Genomic DNA, 23,096 nt, shown 5'->3' with positions numbered 1-23,096 from the left:
GGTTTTAGGAGACTTGAAGAAATATTGCTTCCTCTAAATACATTTATTGTTTGATCAAATAATAAGCTTAAAAAATGAATTCAAAGGACTGTACTCATCAGACATCAATTTAAAATTGGTCAAAATTTTGAATCTAAAAACTCTGACAGTGTCCCTTTTTAAAACTCGTTATAAATGTCAAACTACATTTTGCATTGGTGATTTTTAACTGTTGTATGTGTATTTGCACAAGAAATTGGGTGGCGGTTTTGTATTGAACATAGAGTGGTTTGCCTCTCCCTCTCAAAAAAAAAAATCATATTGATCGCTGTCACAACAAAACATGAGCAATTTATTTTACTAAATCGAATAAGAAAGTAGAAATTAACAACCAGCATTTTTCTTTTAACATGCTTTTCTTTATCATCAAAATCAGCATATTCTCTATATAGCTTTTTACTGAAGTTATAGCCACACATTTTGTGCAAATCAGACTAATATACTTTTTCAAGATGCCTTAGACTTGTACATTAAGCCTGGACTTCTAGGATGAAATTCTGACCTCAATGGAGAGTCTGGTGGCACCTTAAAGACTAACAGATTTATTTGGGCATAAGCTTTCGTGGGTAAAAAACCCACTTCTTCAGATGCATGGAGTGAAAATTACGGATGCAGGCATTATATACTGACATATGAAGAGAATAATAATATGTATTAAATTAATTAAGACTGTTAGGCTTTAAGGTGCCACCGGACTCCGTGTTGTTTTTGTGGGTACAGACTAACACGGCTACCCCCTGATACTTGACCTCAATGAAGTCAATGTGAGTTTTGCCATTGACTTCATTGGGGCCAAGATTTCACTCCCAGTTGTTCTTTTCATAATGTCCCACATCCATATTTGTCAAAGAGCTTAAATAGAAATACATATTATCAAATAACAAAGCACTGATAAAAAATTTAATTAGAAAAATCTCATTATAATAGCCATTGTTGGTATTGCGCTTTATAAAGTTATCCTACAAATGAAGAATAATTTATTACTCTACTGCACTAATACTTGACATGTACAAGTCTATTCCTTTTTTAAATGTTGAAATAAATAAATTTGTTGATGTTATACCAAAAAAAAAAAAAATCTCCATTGTATATCTACTATAGTAGTCTCAGGAGTTCTTGTCTGTGTAACTGAGATATCTCAACACACGTGGAAAATATGGCTAATTGTGAAAATATATTAATATATTCTGTCAATGTGCATTCTATTTTTCTGAATAAAACATGATAAAGAGAATAAGTGTTTATGAATAGCCCCAAAGCATTTAATATCTGTACTTCTTAAAGAATTAATACGATAGTCGACGCATAACTATTCTTTCTTTGTCCTTACCTTGGTTTGAAATAATTTAAGCACAAGTGGAAATTGGGCAAAAATTTTGCTGGCTGTTTGGCCAGTAAAGGAAGAAGATGGAGTAGTCTGCAAGAAAAAAGAGGCAGCCTGTAATTATTTTGACAAGAAGAGTATATATGAAGAGGAGGCAAGCCCCAAATCTATTTTATTTATCTTCTCTCCTTCTGGAAAGAGGTTTCTTCAGGTTGTTGTATTTCCAGAGAATAACTATAGGCATAGCAAACAGAGAACTGCTGCACCAAACACGGATTTGTGCCACAGAACTATCTACATTTTGGCTCTTGTTGTGTCACCTCATGTATCTTTTCATCTTATAACTGGTCCAGTGGATTAGGGAGACATTTTTAATAGTCTGGGAATAATATGGTAGTTGTGATGTTAGATTTCTGAATGAGTAAAATGTTGTTAGTCTTTGCTCTTCAGGGAATTTGTATTGATGACAGTTGTGCTAAGATTTTGTAAACTATAATATGGCTAAGGCTAAAGAACATTAAAAATGCAATATATTAACGTAGTGTTAAAACTCTAATGTTAAAGCCAGGCAAGCAAACCGTTTCAAAACTGGTGAGTGTAGCTATAACCTCAAAGGCACACTATTGAATGGTTCAATAACTCCCAGAGTTCTGCTTGGCATAGATGGAAATACATAAATGCAGTAAAAATAAGATGTTTGAGTCCCAAGGACCATGCTAAAGACAAGAGGTCAAATCCTGGCCACTTTGAAATCAATCGTAAAACTCCCATTGCCTTCAAATGGGGTCAAGATTTCACCTGATGGGTTTGATTCACAACTTCAGTGAGTCTTGAGTGAGTAAAGGGTTCAGAATCGGATCCAGAGGGAGTAATCAATAATAGCTTCATTGATAATACAGAGTTCTATCACCCTCATTAATACAGATAACTAAAACTTAGTGTCCTTAGTCGCAAAGTTTAATAATTAGCAAAATAAAACGTATTCCTTTTACATAGCCAGTTTCAAACTGAGAGTTTCCTTTAAAATAGAGATGCATATCAAATAGCTACCATCTGTTTCTGCAGAAGTACTCAGCGAGAAGTACTTAAAAGTGAGCCATGTGTAGGGTTATAGTTCACTTGCATTTTCCTCGGTACAAATAATGTTTTAAATAAAATATTATTAGCTCACTGTTACCTACCTTACAAAGTGAAATTTACAAAAGTCACATATGTTTTCTGATAAAGATCCGTTTCATCTCTGTAACTGCTAATAAAATAATTTTCGCATCCTTAAAATAATTTAAATTTATAAATTAAAGAATACATGGAAAAACCAATTTGGGGACAAACAGGAATTTTTGGTCATTTTAAAATTTAATCCCCTACATGTAAATAATCATCATAGCATATAATGCTCTTTATACCCCAATAAGACACTGGTTTTCTAGTAATCCTTTTATTTATTCTTTTCAAACCTGATTAAGGGGCTTTCTGCAATTACATTTGGGGGTTAAAAATTCAGAACACTTGAATAACCTCTACGATGGAAAATGTTCTCTGTATTTAACGCAGCCTGAAAAATTTGGCCTGTCAGCTCACTTAGGACTTATTTTACATGCCTGACCACAATATATTCTATATTAGCCTTACCAGCTTGGTAAAGGTGAGAGAGAAGATTCGGTGTATGGGTTGTTACATTTCCTTAAAAAATGTGCAAGACTGCTTTAGTGCATGCTTTTGTTTGTTTTCTATGTCCATGTGTCTTTTTGTTTTGGTTGCTGAGTTTAAGCAGACCCATCCAGCTTTAGCAATTTTGGATAGAATGGCAAACTATTTATTTTCCTACCCCTCCAAAATGTATGCATTCACAAAGGGACCAGCCTAAGGCCTTGGGTACACTTGCAGATGTACAGCGCTATGAGTTAAACCTGACTGCGTGCAGCTGAGTAGGGAAAGCGCTGCAGTCTGTCCACACTGACAGCTGCCCAGCGCACTGTCGTGGCCACATTTGCGGCAATTGCAGCGCTATTGGGAGCGGTGCATTATGGGCAGCTATCCCACAGAGCACCTTTTCCCATTCTGGCGCCGTGGGTTGTGGGAAGGGGGCGTGGGTGCGGGGGATTCTGGGTCCTGTCCCAATGCGCCGTGATGCATCGCTTCGCATCCCAGAAATCCCTTTGTTTCCGTCCACCTTTGGCACCATCTTTCAACCGTTTCTGTGCAGCGCGATCTGTCTGCGGGAAATGGAGTCCGAACTGCTGAGGCGTATGCTGACGAATCTCGCCAGCACGTCACGTTTGGCTGTCGAACTATTCCTTAAGATCCAAAGTGACAGTGAGGGTGAGGAGTCCGACGATGCTATCGAGCCGTGTAATGCGTACGACACGAAATTGCTTGTGGCATTCACGGACATGCTCAGCACCGTGGAATGCCGCTTTTGGGCTCGGGAAACAAGCACCGAGGGGTGGGATCACATCGTCATGGAAGTCTGGGATGACGAGCAGTGGCTGCAGAACTTTCGGATGAGAAAAGCCACTTTCATGGGACTGTGTGAGGAGCTTGCCCCTACCCTGCGGCACAAGGACACGAGATTGAGAGCTGCCCTGCCAGTGGAGAAGTGGGTGGCTATTGCAATCTGGAAGCTGGCAACTCCAGATAGCTACTGGTCAGTCGCAAACCAGTTTAGAGTGCGAAAGTCGACGGTTAGAATCGTGTTGATACAAGTTTGCAAGGCCATTAATCGCATCCTACTCAGAAGAACCGTGACTCTGGGTAACGTGCAGGAAATAGTGGATGGCTTTGCACAAATGAGGTTCCCTAACTGTGGAGGGGCGATAGATGGGACGCACATTCCTATTCTGGCACCACCCCACCTAGGATCCGAGTACGTTAATCGGAAGGGGTATTTCTCTATGGTTCTCCAGGTGCTTGTGGATCACCGTGGGCGTTTCATTGACATGTACACAGGCTGGCCTGGAAAGGTGCATGATGCACGCATCTTTCAGAACACTTGGCTGTTCAGGAAGATGCAGGCCGGGACTTTTTTCCCAGAGTGGAAGATCACAGTAGGGGAAGTTGAAATGCCCATTGTGATCCTTGGAGATCCCGCTTACCCGTTAATGCTGTGGATCATGAAACCCTACACAGGAGCCTTGACAGCAGCAAGGAACGGTTCAACTACAGGCTGAGCCGGTGCCGAATGACTGTGGAGTGTGCCTTTGGCCATTTAAAGGGCTATTACAGGGGCCCAGCGCGGGGCTGCAAGGATTAGGGATGCCTCGAGGGAGCGATTTGAGGCTAAAAACCAACAGTGATATCTGGTGCCGTGCACGGGAGTGAAGTGCAGTAGTTCCAATCTTTAGGAATCAGTGTTTGCTAAGCAGACAAGCAGATTTGCAGTGCCTGTTTATTTCCTGGGCTAAGGAGTCTTTTACTTTATGCAATAATAAAGAATGTTTTCAAAGCCAAAAAATCCATTTATTGAAAAGAAACAAGGGGGTGGAGTGGGGAACGGTACAATCACAGATTCGCGTATGTCCTGTCTGGTGTGCTGTGCAGTGAGTGCTGCACTTCAGGACAACTATACTGCATGGTGATGGGGGTTGAGTGCAGAGGGTAAGGGTCGTGGTTTTCAGGGCTGGGTGATGAAGATACTGGTGTTGGAGGCAGCGGGTGGCGTGAAGAACACGGAAATTGGGGAAAGTGGGTTGGAAGTGACAGTGGGGCACAACGGAAAGAGTTTTGGGACAAGGGCTGTGTGTGGGGGGGTGGCGTGTGCGGTTCTGCTCCTCTTTCTGCATGGCTACCAGCTCCTGGATAGCGTCTGCTTGGCGCTCCAGGATGCTTATGAGCCTATCAGTGCTTTGCTGCCGGTGTGCGGTGCTTTGCCGCCGGTGCGCTGCATTTATCTGGCGGATCCTGCTTTCTCTCTCCCTCCAATTCTGTGCTTTCTCATTCTCTTTAATAGATTGCCGCATCACTTCTTGCAGCATGTTGTCTTTGCTTTTTCGCGGTCTATTCCTGAGTCTTTGCAGCCTCTGAGCAGGCGATAAGAGGGATGGCTGAGGTCTCAAGGTTGATGCAGCTGTATAGGCAAAATGCAACATTTAACAGAGGCAGCATTGTTTATACCAGACAGAGTAATGATTCCCCCCACACTTAAGGAGTAGAAAACATACAGGGTCTACACAATAGCATAATAGCTGAGGGTCACCTGGGAAGCAAGGGAGGGTCTTCTACTGCAATGCAGCTTCCGCCCTGGCCCATATGTAGCTTGCCTGTGTGCAGCAATGGTCCCCCTGCCCCTCATGGCACAGTGGCGCAGACACGTTAGCCTGGCTGGGACAAGGACCATGGTGGCTCTCCCGATAAACCTGCGCAAGTGCATTGCTCACGTTCTGGCTGAGACATTCAAGGAGATTACCGAGGCCGATTACCGCGATGTGATAAACCACATCAATGCATTATTCCGCATCTAGGTATGCCTAACCCTCCTCTCCCAAAGAGCCCGCACCGAAAATTTCCTTCCCGAAAAAAAACCTGCTTACCGGGAACCTGCTCTTCTGTTTGTCCTCCACCAAGTACTGGCCGCTGCGATTGGCTACCTTCCTCCTGGCTCGAGAAGAGCTCCTGGCTGCATGGCTCCAGGGATTCCAGGGTGTCTCCATCCGGCCCACCACCATCACTCCCATTTTCCTCCTCCTCCTCTTCCGCCCCCCCCCCCCCCGAGGCTCTGAAGTGTCCATGGTGGTGCTCGGAGTGGAGGTGGGGTTAACCCCAAGTATCGCATCCAGCTCTTTGTAGAATCAGCAGGTCGCGGGGGGAGCACCCGAGCGGCCGTTTGCGTCGCAGGCTTTGCAGTAGGCACTCCGCAGCTCCTTCACTTTAATCCTGCACTGCAGGGCGTCCCGGTCATGGCCCCTTTCCATCATGTCCTTTGATACCTTCCCGAAGGTATCGTAATTCCTACGGCTGGAGCGCAGCTGGGACTGTACAGCTTCCTCCCACCAAACACTGATGAGGTCCAGCAACTCGCCATTGCTCCAAGCTGGGGCTCGCTTGGCGCGTGGAGGCATGGTCACCTGGAAAGATTTGCTGATAGCACTCCACACCATGCCTGGCTGAGCAAACAGGAAGGGGATTTTTAAAATTCCCGGGGAATGTAAAGCGTGTGTCTCATGGTTGGTTACCTGAGGCCAGGGCAGTAGAGTTCGAACTGATGACCAGAGTGGCTAGAACAGGCATTGTGGGATACTGTCGAATAACTCTGGAGGCCATTCACAGCGCATTGGGTGGCCATACTGGCGCTGCAGCGGCAGCGCAATACTCTCTGTTCCTCTCGGGGAGGTGGAGTACATGCAGCGCTGCAACCACGGAGATACAGCGCTGCAAATGCCTTGCCAGTGTGGACGGGGAGTGAGTTACAGTGCTGTAACTCGCAAGTGTAGCCAAGGCCTAAGGGTTTTGGGAAGGTTTAACAAGATTAGGTTTGTTTTTGAAGGGAGGTGATACCTACAACTTAACAGGCTCTTCTTACATGCGAAGTGTGAAAATAGCCTTTAATGCTCCATTCCCCAAAGGCCTAATGATTCCTTTACATTGATTTGCATTTTAAAGTTTATCTTCACAAGAAAAAGGGCTGAAACCTTTTCATCTATACAAAATTAAATATTTTTTAACATTTCTACTTTCCCCATATCGTGGGAATCTGCAGTGCCATGCTTCTTGGGTTGTAAAGACCATTTCCATAAACAAACCGCAATAAGATCTCTCTCTCCCCCAATGGTCTTATCTTCTATTTATAGAAGCCTATCATAGATAAGGCCGTCACTACTGTTTGAGTTTTCATCTTCTTTGGACTTTTCTCCAGAATTTCTACATAGGCCTTGGCTACACTCGGGACTTCACAGCGCTGCCACGGCAGCGCTGTGAAGCGCGAGTATAGTTGCACCGCCAGTGCTGTATGTACTCCGCCTCTCCGGGGGGAAATAGCTTGCAGTGCTGCGAGCGAGTGTGCAGCGCTGCAGGCTCTGATTACACTGACGCTTTACAGCGCTATACTCATTGCGCTCGGGGGGGGGGGGGGCGGGCGTTTTTACACCCCTGAGCGCAGCAAGTTGCAGTGCTATACAGCGCCAGTGTAGCCAAGGCCATAGTTGTGGAAGTAATATGCCTGAAACCGGGCATGGGATTCCAGATGGGCTTTGCCATGGCCTTCTACAATGGTATAATTTTTCTTGTTTTGCTTATGTTTATTTACATCTTCTGATGTAGCCTGGAATCCTTTTGATCTTCTGTGCTTTAACTGAACAAATTGTGTCCATTTTCATATCCATGCTAACTTGAAACCTTCCTTTCGTTGCCGGGATATTCCAGTATTCTACCTTGCATGTTATAGTTTTTGTATTGTAGTTTTTAAGCAATCCATCTCTGCTCTTAAATTTGCTCATATTAAAATCTATCAGCTGTTTGATAGTTCGCTCCCTTAATGTGTTTAGGTCTTCTTGAAGATTATCTTTCTTGCTTAAAACATGGATATTTTGAATGTCAACGATTTCAGCAAAATACACCACTAGGTAGGAACAACCCTCCATTAGGTTGTTAAAATACATTGAAAAAGCTACATTCTTTTGTGAGCTGTCACCATTTACAATTAGCTCTGGTTTATGCTTGTATGATTTGCTTTATATTATATTTAGAAGGAACACTAAGTAGGTACAGGTATATCCTATCTTCTAAGAAATATATGTTACCTCTCAGCCACAATACATTGGCATAACATTTGTTCTTGACCAAGGTCAATGCACTGTATTGCTCCGTTGCATTTTTAATTTGGCACTTCACGCTCTAAACCATATTAGTTTATACCACCAATTTCAGCTTGATGAATGTTAGAGAGTCCTAACTATTTTGTTGTGTGTAAGGTCAGACTTGAGTGATGACTGCTCTTTTAGACCTATGCCATGGAGCTGGTGTTACTCTTTAAGGGTACAAGCTTGCCCTTAGATGTTTTAGAAGGTTAGACTGTATATGTAGGATTAAGAAAATTAGTCCTTTGATAATACAATTACAGTGAAAACTAGGAGGCTAAATGAGAATAACATGATTTCGCTTATATACAGTATGATATGTTTTAAAGAGCAGATTAAATACATACAGTATTGCCCAACACAGGTGACTTTCAATATTTAATTGGCATAACAAGTGCAGAAAAGGAAAGATCAGAGCCAAAGTATTGTAATAGCCAAAGCATGTAACGTGCAAGACGAGAGAGAACCACAGGAAGGGTAAATAAGGGCATGTATATAACTGAGAAGCGTGAAATTACATCTATCTCCTATCTCTGGTATCACAGTTAAGGAAGGATAGTGTTTCCCAGTACAAAACATTGTGGGAGAAAACGGCTAAAGCCAGCTTTTGAATTAAAAGAAAAGAACAGCAGCTGTATATTAGTGGTTCCATTTGAGCTGATACATATTTATTGTTTTAGTGGCTTTGCTGTGGAATAAATTGGTATAAACAGCCTAGTGAGAACAAACTCAAACACTGACCTTTCAAGGATACCTCCTGGGTGGGTAGTATTACACCTTTTCATAAAAAATACTTTCTAAACAAAGTTATTCTTGTTACTCACATATAATTCACTTATTCTAAATTGAACTCGGTTCAAAGCAGGGCTTGGTCCCTTGCATAGTGTGTGCATGTGCGTATGTATAGACACAAAACTATGGTTCTCTTTCAGAAGAAGAAAGCAAGATGTGTGAGTGGGAGGGTGTCTTGCTCATAGTCCTGCTTCCTATCTAGAAAAGTGGGAGCAAGCTTCCTATAGGATTCTGATCCTTGTGTCATGGATATGTGGACCACCAGCAGTTCTTCTGATGCTATGTGTAAGACTAGAACACTGGTATCCTCCACTGTGCAGTTCTGTGTTTCGCAGGAAGAGTAGACATGTCAACTGGTACTTGGCACTTCATACATATCTTATTTAATCCTCTGAAAGTAAGATTTACGTTCTCTATACAAATGCAGTCAGACATAATAGACATAATTTAATATAGAAAGACATAATATTCCTGTCTAGAAACAATATTAAATATATATATTTATCATGCTTGGCTTCCTTGATTTTCCTTGGAATGTGTGAAAAGACAAGGAGTTGAAATATTCGAGGAGATAAACACACAACTTCAGAGGAGGGGTAGTCCAACCAGGGTTATATTGTATGCAGGCAGTGTTGGCGCAGAGCTAATATGCACATTTACATATATCAGACAGATGAGACTGGAAAACACAGTCAAGGAAAACCGAGTGGGTACAGACAGGAGAGTCAAATGGGAGATCTGGATGGAGAAGATGGAATTGCTCCTGAGGATGCCCTTGTCCAAGTGAATGACTTCCATTTTCAGACAGTTAACTGAGGGATGTTGAGAGAGAGCTGCAAACTCGCTTTGAGACAAGAAAGCCAACAGAAAGGAGTTGGTAAAGAAGCAGCTGAAATATAAGTTCAGTTAAGTATCAGCAGCATAAGAGTGGCAGTTAAGGTTAAAGGTAGTTATAATAGGACCGAGAGAAAAAGTTAAAGTTTACTCAAAAACTGCAGCTAGTGAGGAATTCAACTGCTCACTTGCTTAGCGGTGCTTCGAGCAGGCTGCCTATTAAGCTGTACTCCATAGTCCATGCTCCTATTTTCAATTATAGTTCAACATGTACTTACTACTTAAAGACTATATATATTAATATATATTTAAAGGGGAGTGAATAGTGGCAGATTTTAGAGAGTTTGAGAATGAAAGTTCCTATAATTTCTGTTGCCCAGAGATGTGGGAAGTCAAATTTTGGAATTCTTGGTTGAAAGTGGTTCCAAGAGTCTATGCTCTTTTTTTCCCCAGAGCTACAGTAATTTTACAGTGGCAACCTGACAAGAGTGAAAGATTCTTTAGTTAGAAACAAATATGGGTTGTGTTTCCCTGCAGTTCTGTATTTGGTGGATTAGTTTGGCCCCCTGTATCTGTCTGGGGAGACCACAGTTAATTTTCGTTCTGAGGTCCATTTGGACACCAGCCCACATTAATATTAAAGAGGGTGCACAGATTTCTGAAATAATAAAGTAGGGTTGTAAGAAGAGATTGATGTAAGGAGGGGACAGTTTGATATTTTGCTAGGAAGACAGACCTGGCCTGATGCAACTTAAGCAAAAATAGAGGTTATAATTTCAGATTTTGTTTCATTTTTACATATAAAGTGGTCTTGGATTGATTGGGTCATGCAGAACATCTTGTTCCAAACCAGACAAATGAGTCAAGTTTTCTCTTTGATTAACAATTTTATTGCTTTATATATTTAAGGGTTGCATTGCCTGGCACAGCAAAAACAAATCTTCTAATATCTGAAAGTCACACACTTTAGCTTTTCTGTGAAAAAGCAATAGGCTGGAGTATAAACATAAAAGATTAACAAGTGCCTGATCTGGATAACGTAACCTGTAACCAGCTGGCCCAAATGTGAAACACTGTAGAAGAAAGACCCTAAATAAGGAAAAGAACAAACTAAGATGACTAGATACTTAGCAATGTGGGACTGACCTCTCTAGAATTGCTAATATTATCTATAACCTCAGTTTCGTGATCTGACAATTTTGATGACTAATTTACTACAAGGTAATTGTAGGACAGGCAATATTGTATATAAAATGAAGCATTTCTATTACAATCAGGGACAACTGAATGGCATGATGGACAAGTTTTTAATGTTGCTCCTGCTTATAAAATGCAGATCCCATTTTCCTCATGCACCTTTTGAAATCAGTGAGAGTTTTGGCTATGTAAAATGTACAGGATTGAGCTTTAAAGGTTGGGGAGTTGCTGTCTTTATGAACTGTAATACTTTACTTCAGCTTTGAAAGTGCTAACCCCCTTCTAAGAGAGAGAGATTTTATTTTTTAAAATGTTATTCATAGTTATAGAAGTTGTCTGACTTCTAGTTGTTGGATGTGTGAAAGAGGGAGAGTGAAGCTGTGAAATGGTACAAAAATCCTCAAAGTTTCTTCGGTCTGTATCTCTAACAATATATAGCATGCTGGCTACTAACAATACAGTGTTTAGAACCCACTTACTCTGCCTCTGAGTCTTAGGCCTTGTCTACGCTACTAAGTTTTGTCGACCAAAAACTGCCTTTTGTCACCAAAACAGTGAATGCATACACACTGCGATGCGACTTTTGTCAGGAAAAATGCCCGGTTTTGGAGACCAAATACAACCACCCCAACGAGAGACGTATGTCTTTTTCCTCTAAATTTTTCTTGACAAAGTGCCAATGTAGACACCATGCTTGATTTCATCACTTTAATTGGCCTCCAGGAGGTGTCCCACAATGCCCATCGTGACTACTTTGGTCATCAGTTTGAACTCCACTATCCTGCAGCCAGGTAAACAACCATCTGTCACTCCCCCTTAGAAGCCCCAGGAATTTTTGAAATTCTATTTCCTGCTGGCTCAGCATGGAGAGGTCTCAGCGCATCTTCCCAGGTAACCATGTCAGGTTATCACACCAAACACTCTCCCGCTTGGACCACTGTGGAGCTGTTGGATCTGATCAGGATATGCGGCGAGGAGGCTGTGCAGTCACAGCTGTGCTTGAGCCATAGGAATTGGGATACCTACGGGCACATTTCTTGAGGCTTGTGAAAAAAGGGCCATGATCAGGAACACTGCAATGCAGAGCGAAGATAAGGGAGTTGAGGCAGGCATACCATAAGGTGAGGGAGGCAAACCATCACTCCCGTGCTTCACCTAAGACCTGCCAGTTCTGTAAGGATCTGGATGCTATCCTCGGGGGCAACCCCACCTCAACTGCCAAGATCCCTGTAGATACTTCAGCAGGCCTGGAGGTGGCGGAAAGAGGACCTAACCTGGAGGACGAAGTTATTGATGAAGAGATGGAGTTAGATGACAATGTGGAGCTCCCAGTGGGGCAGGCAGCCAGGAACTGTTCTCCACTCCAGAGGTGTCTAGCCAGTCTTAGCAGTTGCTCTCTGGTGAGCAAGAGGCAGGCGAGGAAATGGCTGTGATTTGTGTAGTGCAGAGGTGGGTTCAGGGTATAGAAATGTGGGAGGCTGTCTGTGTTTCTGTGTGCTGGACATTTCCCTGTGTAGCTAATCATTACGGCGGAATAGAGTGTTGATGCATGCCGTGATCTCACAGGAATCCTCCAGAGAGATCTCCAGGAAAGTTTCCTGGAGGTACTTGGCAATCCTCTGCCGAAAGTTCCGTGGCAGAGCAGCTTTGTTCCTTTCCCCCATTGTAGGAAACTTTCCCGTGCCATTTGGCGATCACTTGTGCAGGGACCAAAGCGGAACATAGGCGAGCAGTGTAGGGAGTAGGGTGGAAGCCAGGAGCATGGAATAGATGTACCCTCATTTCCTTGCTTACCCTTAGCAGTGAGAGAGCTGCTACAATGACCCCTGTCTGTGGAGAAGTGTGGGAGAATTTTAGAATTTTTTCCCTAGTTGGTTGCACCACAACCCTTGCAGAGTGTGTGCTCTTTTCCCCATGTGGAGCGCTTTCCCCAACCCCACCAACACTCACCATGCTTTGGGTGTTCGCAGAGATTTGTGCCTGCCAAGGGTCAATGAGAAAGTGATTGTTACGTTGCAAAAAGTGTATTTAAGTGAAATTTTTCAATGCATGTGTGTGAATTTAACAATCCCACGTCTATGCATTGTCCCTTGTGCTTCGGCAGATGTGGCCTTCAGGAACACCCCACGCACCCCGGCGGAGTGTCTCTGCCAGATAAGAAAGCGCCCAAGACACAGCAAATAAAACATGTTCCAGGAGGTACTGCACTGCTCCAATGCAGAGAAAAGGGAATGCAAGGAGTGCTGGGAAGTCAAACAGCAGGACAGAAAAGAGAATCAGGAGTTTAAGGATGCAACTAAGTGGATGATTAAAGTAATGGAGGAGCAAATGCAGATGCTGAAGTCCTTAATAATGCTGCAGACTGAGCAGATCTGAGCCCGCCCTCCCCTGCAGCACATTCAGAACTCTTTTCCATGCCCCCCCCAACTCCACGCACACAGTCCTTTCCGCTTTCCGGGACTTCTCGGTTTCCCCTTCACTCCACCCCCTCGGACAACTTTCAAAATGGTAGCTGGACTTGCACACGTTTGTTTCCTACAAATTGAGATAGCAGGCACTACCAATACATGCACAGGCATGTTAATCATGTGCTTATTGGAATGTAGGGCCCCAAATACATTGCTTCCTAGGAAAACTATGTGTAATGTAACATTGAAGCACCAATCACAGAGATATACATCACTGGTTCTCATTTTCAAAGTGTTGCCTCAAAGCCTCCCTGATTTGAATTGCCCCTCTGGGCTCCTCTGATAGTCCTGGTATCTGGCTGCTCAAAATTAGCAGCCAAGCGGTCTGCCTCAACACTCCACCCCTGAGCAAACCTTTCACCCTTAGCATCACAGAAATTATGCAAGGACAGCAAGCTGCTATGACCATGGGAATATTATCCTCATTGAGGTCTTACCTGCCATAAAGGCATCGCCAGTGCGCCTTTAATCTGCCAAAGGCACATTCAACTGTCATCCGGCACCTACTCAACCTGTTGTTGAACCACTCCTTACTGCTGTCCAGGTGTCCTGTGTAAGGTTTCATGAGCCACGGCTGTAAGGGGTACGCCAGGTCTCCCAGGATCACTATGTGCATTTCAACAACCCCCACAGTAATCTGGTTTGGAAAGAAAGTCCCCGCTTGTTGCTTTATGTACGGGCTGGTGTTCCTGAAGATGCGTGCATCATGCACCTTTCCGGACCACCCTATGTTGATGTCAGTGAAACACCCACAGTGATCCACAAGCACCTGCAATGCCATGGAGAAGTACCCCTTCCTTTTGATGTACTCCATCACAAGGTGGTCTGGTGCCAAATTTGGAATACACCGCTACCTCGATATAACGCCACCTGATATAACGCGGTAAAGCAGTGCTCAGGGGTGGGGGGGCACTCCGGTGGATCAAAGCAAGTTCAATATAACACGGTTTCACCTATAACGCGATAAGACTTTTTGGCTCCCAAGGACAGCGCTCTATTGAGGTAGAGGTGTATGTGTGCCATCTATCGCCCCTCCACAGTTAGGGAAACCCATTTCTGCAAAGTTGTCCATTATTTCACACACATTTCCCAGAGTCACGGTCCTTCATAGTAAGATGTGATTTATTGCCCTACGCATTTGCATTAATGCAGCCCCAATGGTCAACTTCCCCACTCCACACTGATTCGCGACCATCCCGTAGCTTCCACACAGCGATTGCCACATGTTTTTCTACCGATAGGGCAGCTCTCATTCTGATGTCATTGCACCGAAGTGCTTGGACAAGCTCTGCACACAATTCCAGGAAGGTGGCTTTCTGCATCCGAAAGTTCTGTAGCCACTGCTCATGATCCCACATCTGCATGACGCTACGATCCCATCATTCAGTGCTTGTTTCTCAAGCTAAAAAGCAACAGTCTACCCTATGCAGCTGTTCTGTGAGTGCCAAAAGCAATCTAAAGTTGCTCCTATCCATATCGCGCAGCATGTCAAGTGTCTGTGAGTCTTCTTCAGTTAGGAACTTCACAGTTAACTGCACTGCCATCCGTGATGTCTTCATGGCAGTTAACAGAGCATAGGAGAGCAGGACGGGATCCATCCCCTCTCACAAAGATGCCAGGGTGCACAGCAAAGAAGGGCCATTGCAAAAATGCTGTGAAAGAAAGCTGGAAGCCCATGAAGTGCTGGGACAGAAAGCATTGCACCACGGGACATTGAGCCCAGTCCCAAGATGTGCCGCAATCCGCTCTGCCATCCCACAACACCTAGCAACAGAAAGTGTTGAGCTGGACTGTAGGATAGGTACCCACAATGCATTGCTCACAGTGTCGATGATAGTGCCCCCACTGTGGACGTCCTCTGCCGACAGAGGGAGCGAGTGTGAACATGACTTTCCTATTTTTATTATGTCAATTTTTGAGTGTCAACATCACTTTTGTCAACAAAACTTTGTAGTGTAGACAAGGCCTTACCTGTTTAGGAGAGACTTTAGAATTATCTACTCCAACTGCTCTGTGACCTAGCTTTATTTTTTATTTTTTAAAATTCTTCTTATCTTGCATCAACAATGTTTACCTTTATAAATTTGGAGAAACTGGTGAACTAATTGTTCTTGTAAGTAGAGCATTCCCAACCCCTGTCGGATTTCAGTTCCTTGAGTTGCTTCACCCTATGAAATAAGATCCCCACTTTTATCTAGATCAGAGTTCGACAACCTTTGGCATGTGGCCTGCCAGGGTAAGCCCCCTGGTGGGCTGGGCTGGTTTGTTTACCTGCCGCGTCTGCAGATTGGTTTACCTGCCGCGGTTCGTTGCTCCAGGCCAATGGGGGCTGCGGGAAGTGGTGCGGGCCGAGGGAGTCCCATGCGTCTGGAGCGGCGAACCGTGGCCAGTGGGAGCCACGATCGGCTGAACCTGTGGACGCTGCAGGTCAACAAGCCATCCTGGCTCGCCAGGGGGCTTACCCTGGCGGGCCGCGTGCCAAAGGTTGCCGATCCCTGATCTAGACTGAACTTCCATCAGCTTGTTCTCACCAAACGCCTTATCTCAACTAGGCCCTGGGAAAGCAAAGAAATGGCACCACCTAGATATGATAAAAGGGATTATATTGTAAATAACAGGACAATTATAGACTTGAACTAAGTGTGGGGCAGCAGTATCCCCTACTTTGTGTGTGTGTGTGTGTGTGTGTGTGTGTGTGTGTGAAGAGCTACAAGAAGGTTTTAAGGGCGGATATCTCCAATCGGATTCCCTTGGACTTTATCCCCAGCCTCTGCCCCCAATCCATGGGCTTCTGGGCATTAACATAATGCAGCCAGCTGTGTGTCTGAGGAAAGTGGGGCAACAGTGCCACACAGGTGTCTGAGCTGCTCTTTGGTATGTGTGGGGGTTCTCTGGACGCAGGACCTTCCACTTCTTTATGGTTTAGCAAGCAGCTGGCATGCCACACTGGAACTTCATACTATCATTTATACATCATTCAAACAGCAGGTCGATCTCCATTGGCCTCAACATTTGTAAATATATAATACAGGAGATCTGAGTATTTTAGATATTTTGATTGTGAAATTTTTTACTTAAGATGGTAGGTTTTTAATGCTTGAATTTGTATCTTTGTTTTTATAGTGATGAAGCAACCATTATCTCAGGGACTCAGCTTGCTAAACAAGTCTATAAAGAAGTCCAGAGGGATGTAGAATCATGGATGTCCCTTGGGAACAAGAGACCTCATCTCACTGTCATTTTAGTAGGAGACAACCCAGCCAGTCATACATATGTAAGAAATAAGATGAAGGCAGCTGCTGCTGTAGGTATGTGATGAGTAAGAACAAATGTCTGCATATTAAGCATGACATTTGTTCTTGTTCAAAATGACCAATATCTTGGTTTCATTTTGTGTCATTTCCCTTTTTGAATACCCCTAATTTACATACTGTGGACGATATTGTATTGTCATACTGTAGGAATGTAGTCAAGAGGCAAACAAACAAAGAACTACACCTCTACCCCCGATATAACGCAGTCCTCGGGAGCCAAAAAATCTCACCGCCTTATAGGTGAGACCACGTTTGGGTTTGGTCCTGTACGGTGTACCAGCAAGAACCGGTACACCGTGCTGGACTGGACCAGCTTCCCCTGCGGTGATTTAAAGGGCCCAGTGCTCCAGCTGCTGCGGGAAGCCCCGGGCCCTTTAAATCACCACCCGAGCTGTGGCAGGGGGCTCGGGCAGTGATTTAAAGGGCCTGGGGCTCCACACAAATTCGGATATAACGCGAGAAAGCAGCAGGGCTCGGTTGGCGCTTTAAAGGGCCCGGGGCTCCCCGCCGCTTTATCGCATTATATCCGAATTCGTGTTCTATTGGGTCGCGTTCTATCGGGGTAGAGGTGTATTTTCATATTATATTAATATTAGGCATGAGAGTGGTGTCGGTGTTCAGTGAAGTAATTTTTTACACTTTAAATGTTTTTGAATAAATTATTTGCATGCTTTCCCTCAGAAATCAGAAACTAAGGGAAACCACAGCGGGAAAAATGCTTATGGCTTCTCAACTCTTTGTATGGTACTTTATGGCAATACCCAATATTTGCCTGCTCTGGAAAGACAGATGATTAAGGATAATCAAGTGGAAGTCACTCCAGTTTTTGGTCCTTCCCACAAGTCACCCCAGGATAACTTATTTTAAACTTCTAGATAAATTTGAGATTACTTTTCCAATCTGAATTAATCTTTCTCTCTAACTAGTACAGCCATCTGAATCCCTAGAAACAAATTCTAATATCCTAGAATTTGAAGGAACCAAGCTTGTGAATTGACATGTCTCAAAAGAAGTAGCTACATTTTGTAGGAAAATTTCATATCATGATTGTAAGGCATTATATAAAGTTATAGCCACAGTACCTTGTGGAATTCCTTTTGCCGCTGAATACCTTCTTTCTGGATTCATAAATAAAAGCAACAGCGTCACACCTCTAAATCCAAAAAGCAGCAGTCTCAGCATTAAGAATAGCCTCTTAGAGTTGGTATGGCTACTTCCACCTTTTCATGTTCTCTGTATGTAGATATATCTTCTTACTATATGGTCCATTCTATGCATCTGATGAAGTGGGCTGTAGCCCACGAAAGCTTATGCTCAAATAAATTTGTTAGTCTCTAAGGTGCCACGAGTACTCCTGTTCTTTTTGCGGATACAGATTAACATGGCTGCTACTCTGAAACCTGTAAATAGCTCATAGATTCTACAGTTGAGTGCCCAATCAGCAGACCACACTGCCTCACCACTACTCCCCATAACTCATCTAACTCTTTTGCACTATCAAAATTCTGAAAAGCTTCTGCTTACAATTCCATCTCCGAGGTTGATTATTTCTCAGTGGGATCCACCATGCTAAAGGCCTAGCTTCAGTTCTTCAAATGTAAGTTCTAAGCAGGGCCAGCTCCAGGCACTAGCCTGGCAAGCAGGTGCTTGGGACGGCCGCTCCGGAGAGGGGCGGCACGTCCAGGTATTCAGCGGCAATTCGGCGGACGGTCCCTCACTCCCGCTGGGAGCAAAGGACCTCCTGCCGAATTGCTGCCGCAGATCGCGATCGCGTCTTTTTTTTTTGGTTGCTTGGGGCGGCCAAAACCCTGGAGCCGGCCCTGGTTCTAAGTGTGCTCAGTTCTTATTCACTTCTGAAAGTCAGTCCACTTATTTATATGATGAAATAAGGATTTAGTTGCTTAACTTTAGATACCATTTTAAAAATGCATGCCGTTAGCTATGGATATCTTACTCGAATCAATCCCCTTTAATAGCTTCTACCAAGTATCATTTATAGCAATAATATCGCTGGCTAGGATTAAGTTGCCCAAACTTCCTGACGAACACGTCTTTCAGTATTTCTTAGAGCGGGCTCAGGGTTCTTGCTTAGAGAGGGTATCTATTTTCATAAGACAAAGCACATTCTTTCTTTGGTTCAAATATCATCATTAAAACAATAAGAAATTACATGAAAACCACAAAGAACCTCACCAAAAAAAATCACAGCTTTTCCCCCTCAAGCAAAAATGAAGCGTATAAGGTCATCTAGACCATCTACCTGAAAAATGAGAGGGAGAAAAAGGATCCAGGTCTTCCCTAACAAAATAGGTTAAAATCAGTTTTTGCACCCTTCGTTTACAGGGGGACTACAAGAAGTACATCTACATCTCGGCATAAAGAAAACTGTAATTCCTAGCAAATATATGTAATGCAGCTAGTTGCTCAGCTACAATATTATTTTCATTCTACCTAATAGACACACTACTTCTGTAGAGGCAGAATTTCACCTCTTATCTTACATCAGTCTTTTGATCGCAGTGAAAATTCAGTAGCAGTGAAGAAAGGAATAACAGGAGAAACACTGATATATAATTATTTTAACAGCGCTAGCTGGCTCTGTGTCCACACTACCTTAAAGGGGGCAGACCATCCTGTTACAGTCTTGCTTTTTACCCCTATTTTCATCATCTTCAGTTTTCACATCTTTACCCTGCTTGGAAAGGGTTGTAGATTATAGTATGGGACAGGATGCTCTGACACCAGGGTGATGAGTGTGGTATAAGAATATAAAACAGATAGGGTGTGGGTGTTTCTTTTAGATGTCCTTAAGAATACCGGCTTCAAACAAAAATCCTTGTCTTATACTTTATTACCTGTAGTAGTGAAAAGAATAAATTGACCCACTAATAGTCAGTTGGTTTTATATATTTTTAGATTAAATTATATTGTTTTCATGCACTAGGTTTGATATTCAGTTAACAAAACAAAAAAATTTAACTGCTCAGGAATGTCATAGGATGTTGCAAAAATCTTTATTTTTCCCCTATAACTTTATTATTTCAATTCATAGGGAAGATGGAGAACTTGGTATATAAAATGAAATTAGAATTCTGTTATATTGTCTCATCAATAGAAGAATTACTTTTATTATTATAAATGTTTCCTCTAAAATCCTGCAGGAAAAATGCATTTAATGATGACTACATTGGAAGAATAAGCAGCCCTCCTGAATTAACACCACAGTCTAAACGGAAATCTGAATCACTTTGATATCAATACAACTACAATTCTATGATGTTGCTTGACAAATTATTTGATGAGGATTTTCCAAACATACATAAATCTGTTTTTAATATTGTTAGACCTACTGAATTAAGACATTTAACTTCCTATGAATTTCTTTATAAGATTACACATGAATTATATATGCATACTATTCAAATTAAACAGAAAAGGTGAGAGTTTCATAAGTGCTCATTGAAGACAGTCAATGGGAGCAGAGTTGGGCGAGTGCTGGGCACTTCTAAAAAAAACCTCGCCAAAAATGTCTCCGCTCACCTTAGAAAAAGCTTGCACTATGCAAATGTCTTTTGCTTTGCTTTTTTATCAGGCATTTGTAGTGAGATAATATTGAAGCCTAAAGACATTTCTCAGGAAGAACTTCTAGATCTGACTGCCAAATTAAACCATGATTCAAGAGTTAATGGTATATTAGTCCAGCTACCTCTTCCCGGTAAGTAATGCAATTTTATTATATGCTTTAAATTTGGACAGTTTTAAGAGAAACTGTAAACAACTTGTGTATACAAGCTGCACCCCATTGGAATAAAAATCTTGTCAGAGGAAACTGCTGATTATAATGAGTCTGCTGCATGATGCTTACACCCATTATTTAATATTGATTCCTTATTTTGTCCTGTATCTCACGAATGAAACACCGGAGATTATTCTTATTGAAGCTGAGGTTTCTTATCAAATGCACAAATTTCCCTGTTAATCTGATTAAGAGGATAGGGATCTGTTTATGCCCTGGAATATTGTGCATCTCACATATTTTCTCAAAGGTGGACAGGAATTATTCTATAAGTCGGTCTCTCTTTATAAACTGGCCAGACGTTCTCCCACTCCCTTGTGTTGTGTGAAAGGGGGGTGGGGCTATACTCACTGCCTGGGGAAACTGTGACATACCTGGGTACAGTCCAGACTAATGAGTAGCTGTGTCACTCCGCCCTGTAACCTGGGATGCCCTTTCCAATGCTTTGCTACTGAAGCCACCAACTTGGACTGCTCACAAACAGCCTCCAGCATGTAAGTCACTCCCAGCTACGTCTCTCTGTGTGCTGCAACCAGCCAGCCACACCTTGTCTCTTACCAGCCTTCAAAATCGGCACTGGGTGATCCCAACACACTCCCAGTTCCAGATTTTTCCCCAGAATAGAATCATAGGGTTAGAAGAGACCACGAGGTTCATCTAGTCTAACCACCTGCCAAGATGCAGGATTTGTTGTTCCTAAGCCATCCAAGACAGATGGCTCTGTCCAGCCTCCTTTTGAAAATCTCCAGTGAAGGAGCTTCCACAACCTCCCTAGGCGTCTGTCCCATTGTCCTCCTGTTCTTACAGTTAGGAAGTTTTTCCTGAGATTTAATCTAAATCTGCTACGCTGTAGTTTGAACCCATTGCCTCTTGTCCTGCGCCCTGTGGCAAGAGAAAATAACTTTTCTCCATCTATTTTATGGCAGGCTTTCAAGTATTTGAAGACCACTATCATGTTCCCCCTCAATCTCCTCTTTTCCAAAGTAAACATACCCAGTTCCTTCAGCCTTTGTTCATATGTAGGGCCCTACCAAATTCGTGGCCATGAAAAATGCATCACAGACCATGAAATCTGGCCTTTTGTGTGCTTTTACCCTATACTATACAGATTTCACAGGGGAGACCAGCATTTCTCAAATTGGGGGTCCTGACCCAAAAGGGAGCTGCGGGGGGGGAGGGGGTGTCACAAGGTTATTTTAGGGGGATTGTGGTATTGCCACTCTTACTTTTACGCTGCCATCAAAGCTGGGCAGCTGGAGAGCGGCAGCTGTTGGCCAGGCACCCAGGTCTGAAGGCAGTGCCCCGACAGCAGCAGCACAGAGGTAAGCGTGGCAATACCATACCATGCCATCCTTACTTCTGCGCTGCTGCCTTCAGACCTGGGCGGCCAGAGAGTGGCGGCTGCTGACTGAGGGCCCAGCAAACCTTACTTCTGTGCTGCTGCTGGCAGTGGCTCTGCCTTCAGAGCTGGGCTCCTGGCCAGCAGCCACTGGTCTCCAGCTGCCCAGCTCTGAAAGCAGTGCTGCTGCCAGCAGCAGCAAAGAAGTAAGGGTAGCAGTATCTCAAGCCCCCCAACAATAATCTTGCAAAGCACCCCCCCCCAACTCCTTTTTGGGTCAGGACCCCTACAATTACAACACCATGACATTTCAGATTTAAAGAGTAGATTTCTACTCAGGAAATTTACGATTTTTAAAATCTTATGACCATGAAATTGACCAAAATGGTCCGTGAATTTGGTAGGACCCTATTGGTATGGCTTGCATTCCATCCCTTTGATCATCTTTGACACTCACCTCTGGATTCTTTCCAGTTTCTCTGCAGAGGTGGTGGAATCTCCATGCTTAGAGGTTTTTAAAGCCTGGCTTGACAAAGCCCTGGGTGAGATGATTTAGTTGGGATTGGTCCTGCTTTGAGCAGGAGGTTGGACTAGATGACCTCCTTAGGGTTGGAAGAGACCTCATCTTCTATGATTTTATATACTGGTGACCAAAATTGGACACAGTACTCCAGCTGAGCCTAACCACCGCTGAGTAGAGCAGTATTATCACCTCTCGACTTGCGTGCTATGCCTATGTTAATGCAACCTAAAATTGCATTTGCTTTTTTTTTTGTTTTTTTTTGTTTTGCAACAGCATCGCATTGCTGACTCATGTTGAGCTTGTGGTCCACCACAACTCCCAGATCCTTAGCAGCAGTGCTGTTGTCAAGCCAGTTGTCCCCCCTTCTGTATTTGAGCACTGTGTTTTTGCATTAAGTATGAAATTCATTTTTTAAAAATAAACACTAGCCTTTTCCCAAGGTAATTTGGTTCTTTTGGGTGCTCTCAAAGATGAGGCAATATTCTTCCTTACACTGCTAAGAGATTCAGTTGCATCTCTTTCCTTGTCTGGTAGAGAATCTGTTCCTATGGTATTTTCATATGATTTCACATGCACGCACGCACACGAAATGTCTTTGCTTTGAGATCTGGGAATGCTAGGTCTATGTAGCTTCTCTAGAATGAATTAACAACGGATGGTCAGCCACAAAGAGCCTTTT

At 43.3% G+C, this 23,096-nt stretch overlaps 1 protein-coding gene across 1 annotated transcript in view; it reads left to right on the top strand.

Moving 5' to 3' along the window:
- Positions 1-23,096, top strand: part of MTHFD2L (methylenetetrahydrofolate dehydrogenase (NADP+ dependent) 2 like) — a 62,654-nt gene that overhangs the window by 4,536 nt on the left and 35,022 nt on the right. The window contains exons 2-3 of the mRNA XM_034772770.1: positions 16,569-16,753; positions 20,352-20,474. Coding sequence (XP_034628661.1) covers positions 16,569-16,753; positions 20,352-20,474 — 308 coding nt within the window. The remainder of the gene's footprint in view (positions 1-16,568; positions 16,754-20,351; positions 20,475-23,096) is intronic.

This window comes from Trachemys scripta, chromosome 5 (genome assembly GCF_013100865.1).
Source record: "Trachemys scripta elegans isolate TJP31775 chromosome 5, CAS_Tse_1.0, whole genome shotgun sequence".
Taxonomy (NCBI): Eukaryota; Metazoa; Chordata; order Testudines; family Emydidae; genus Trachemys; species Trachemys scripta.
The sequence above is the reverse complement of the archived record's forward strand: the minus strand, read 5'-3'. Positions and strand labels throughout refer to the sequence as shown.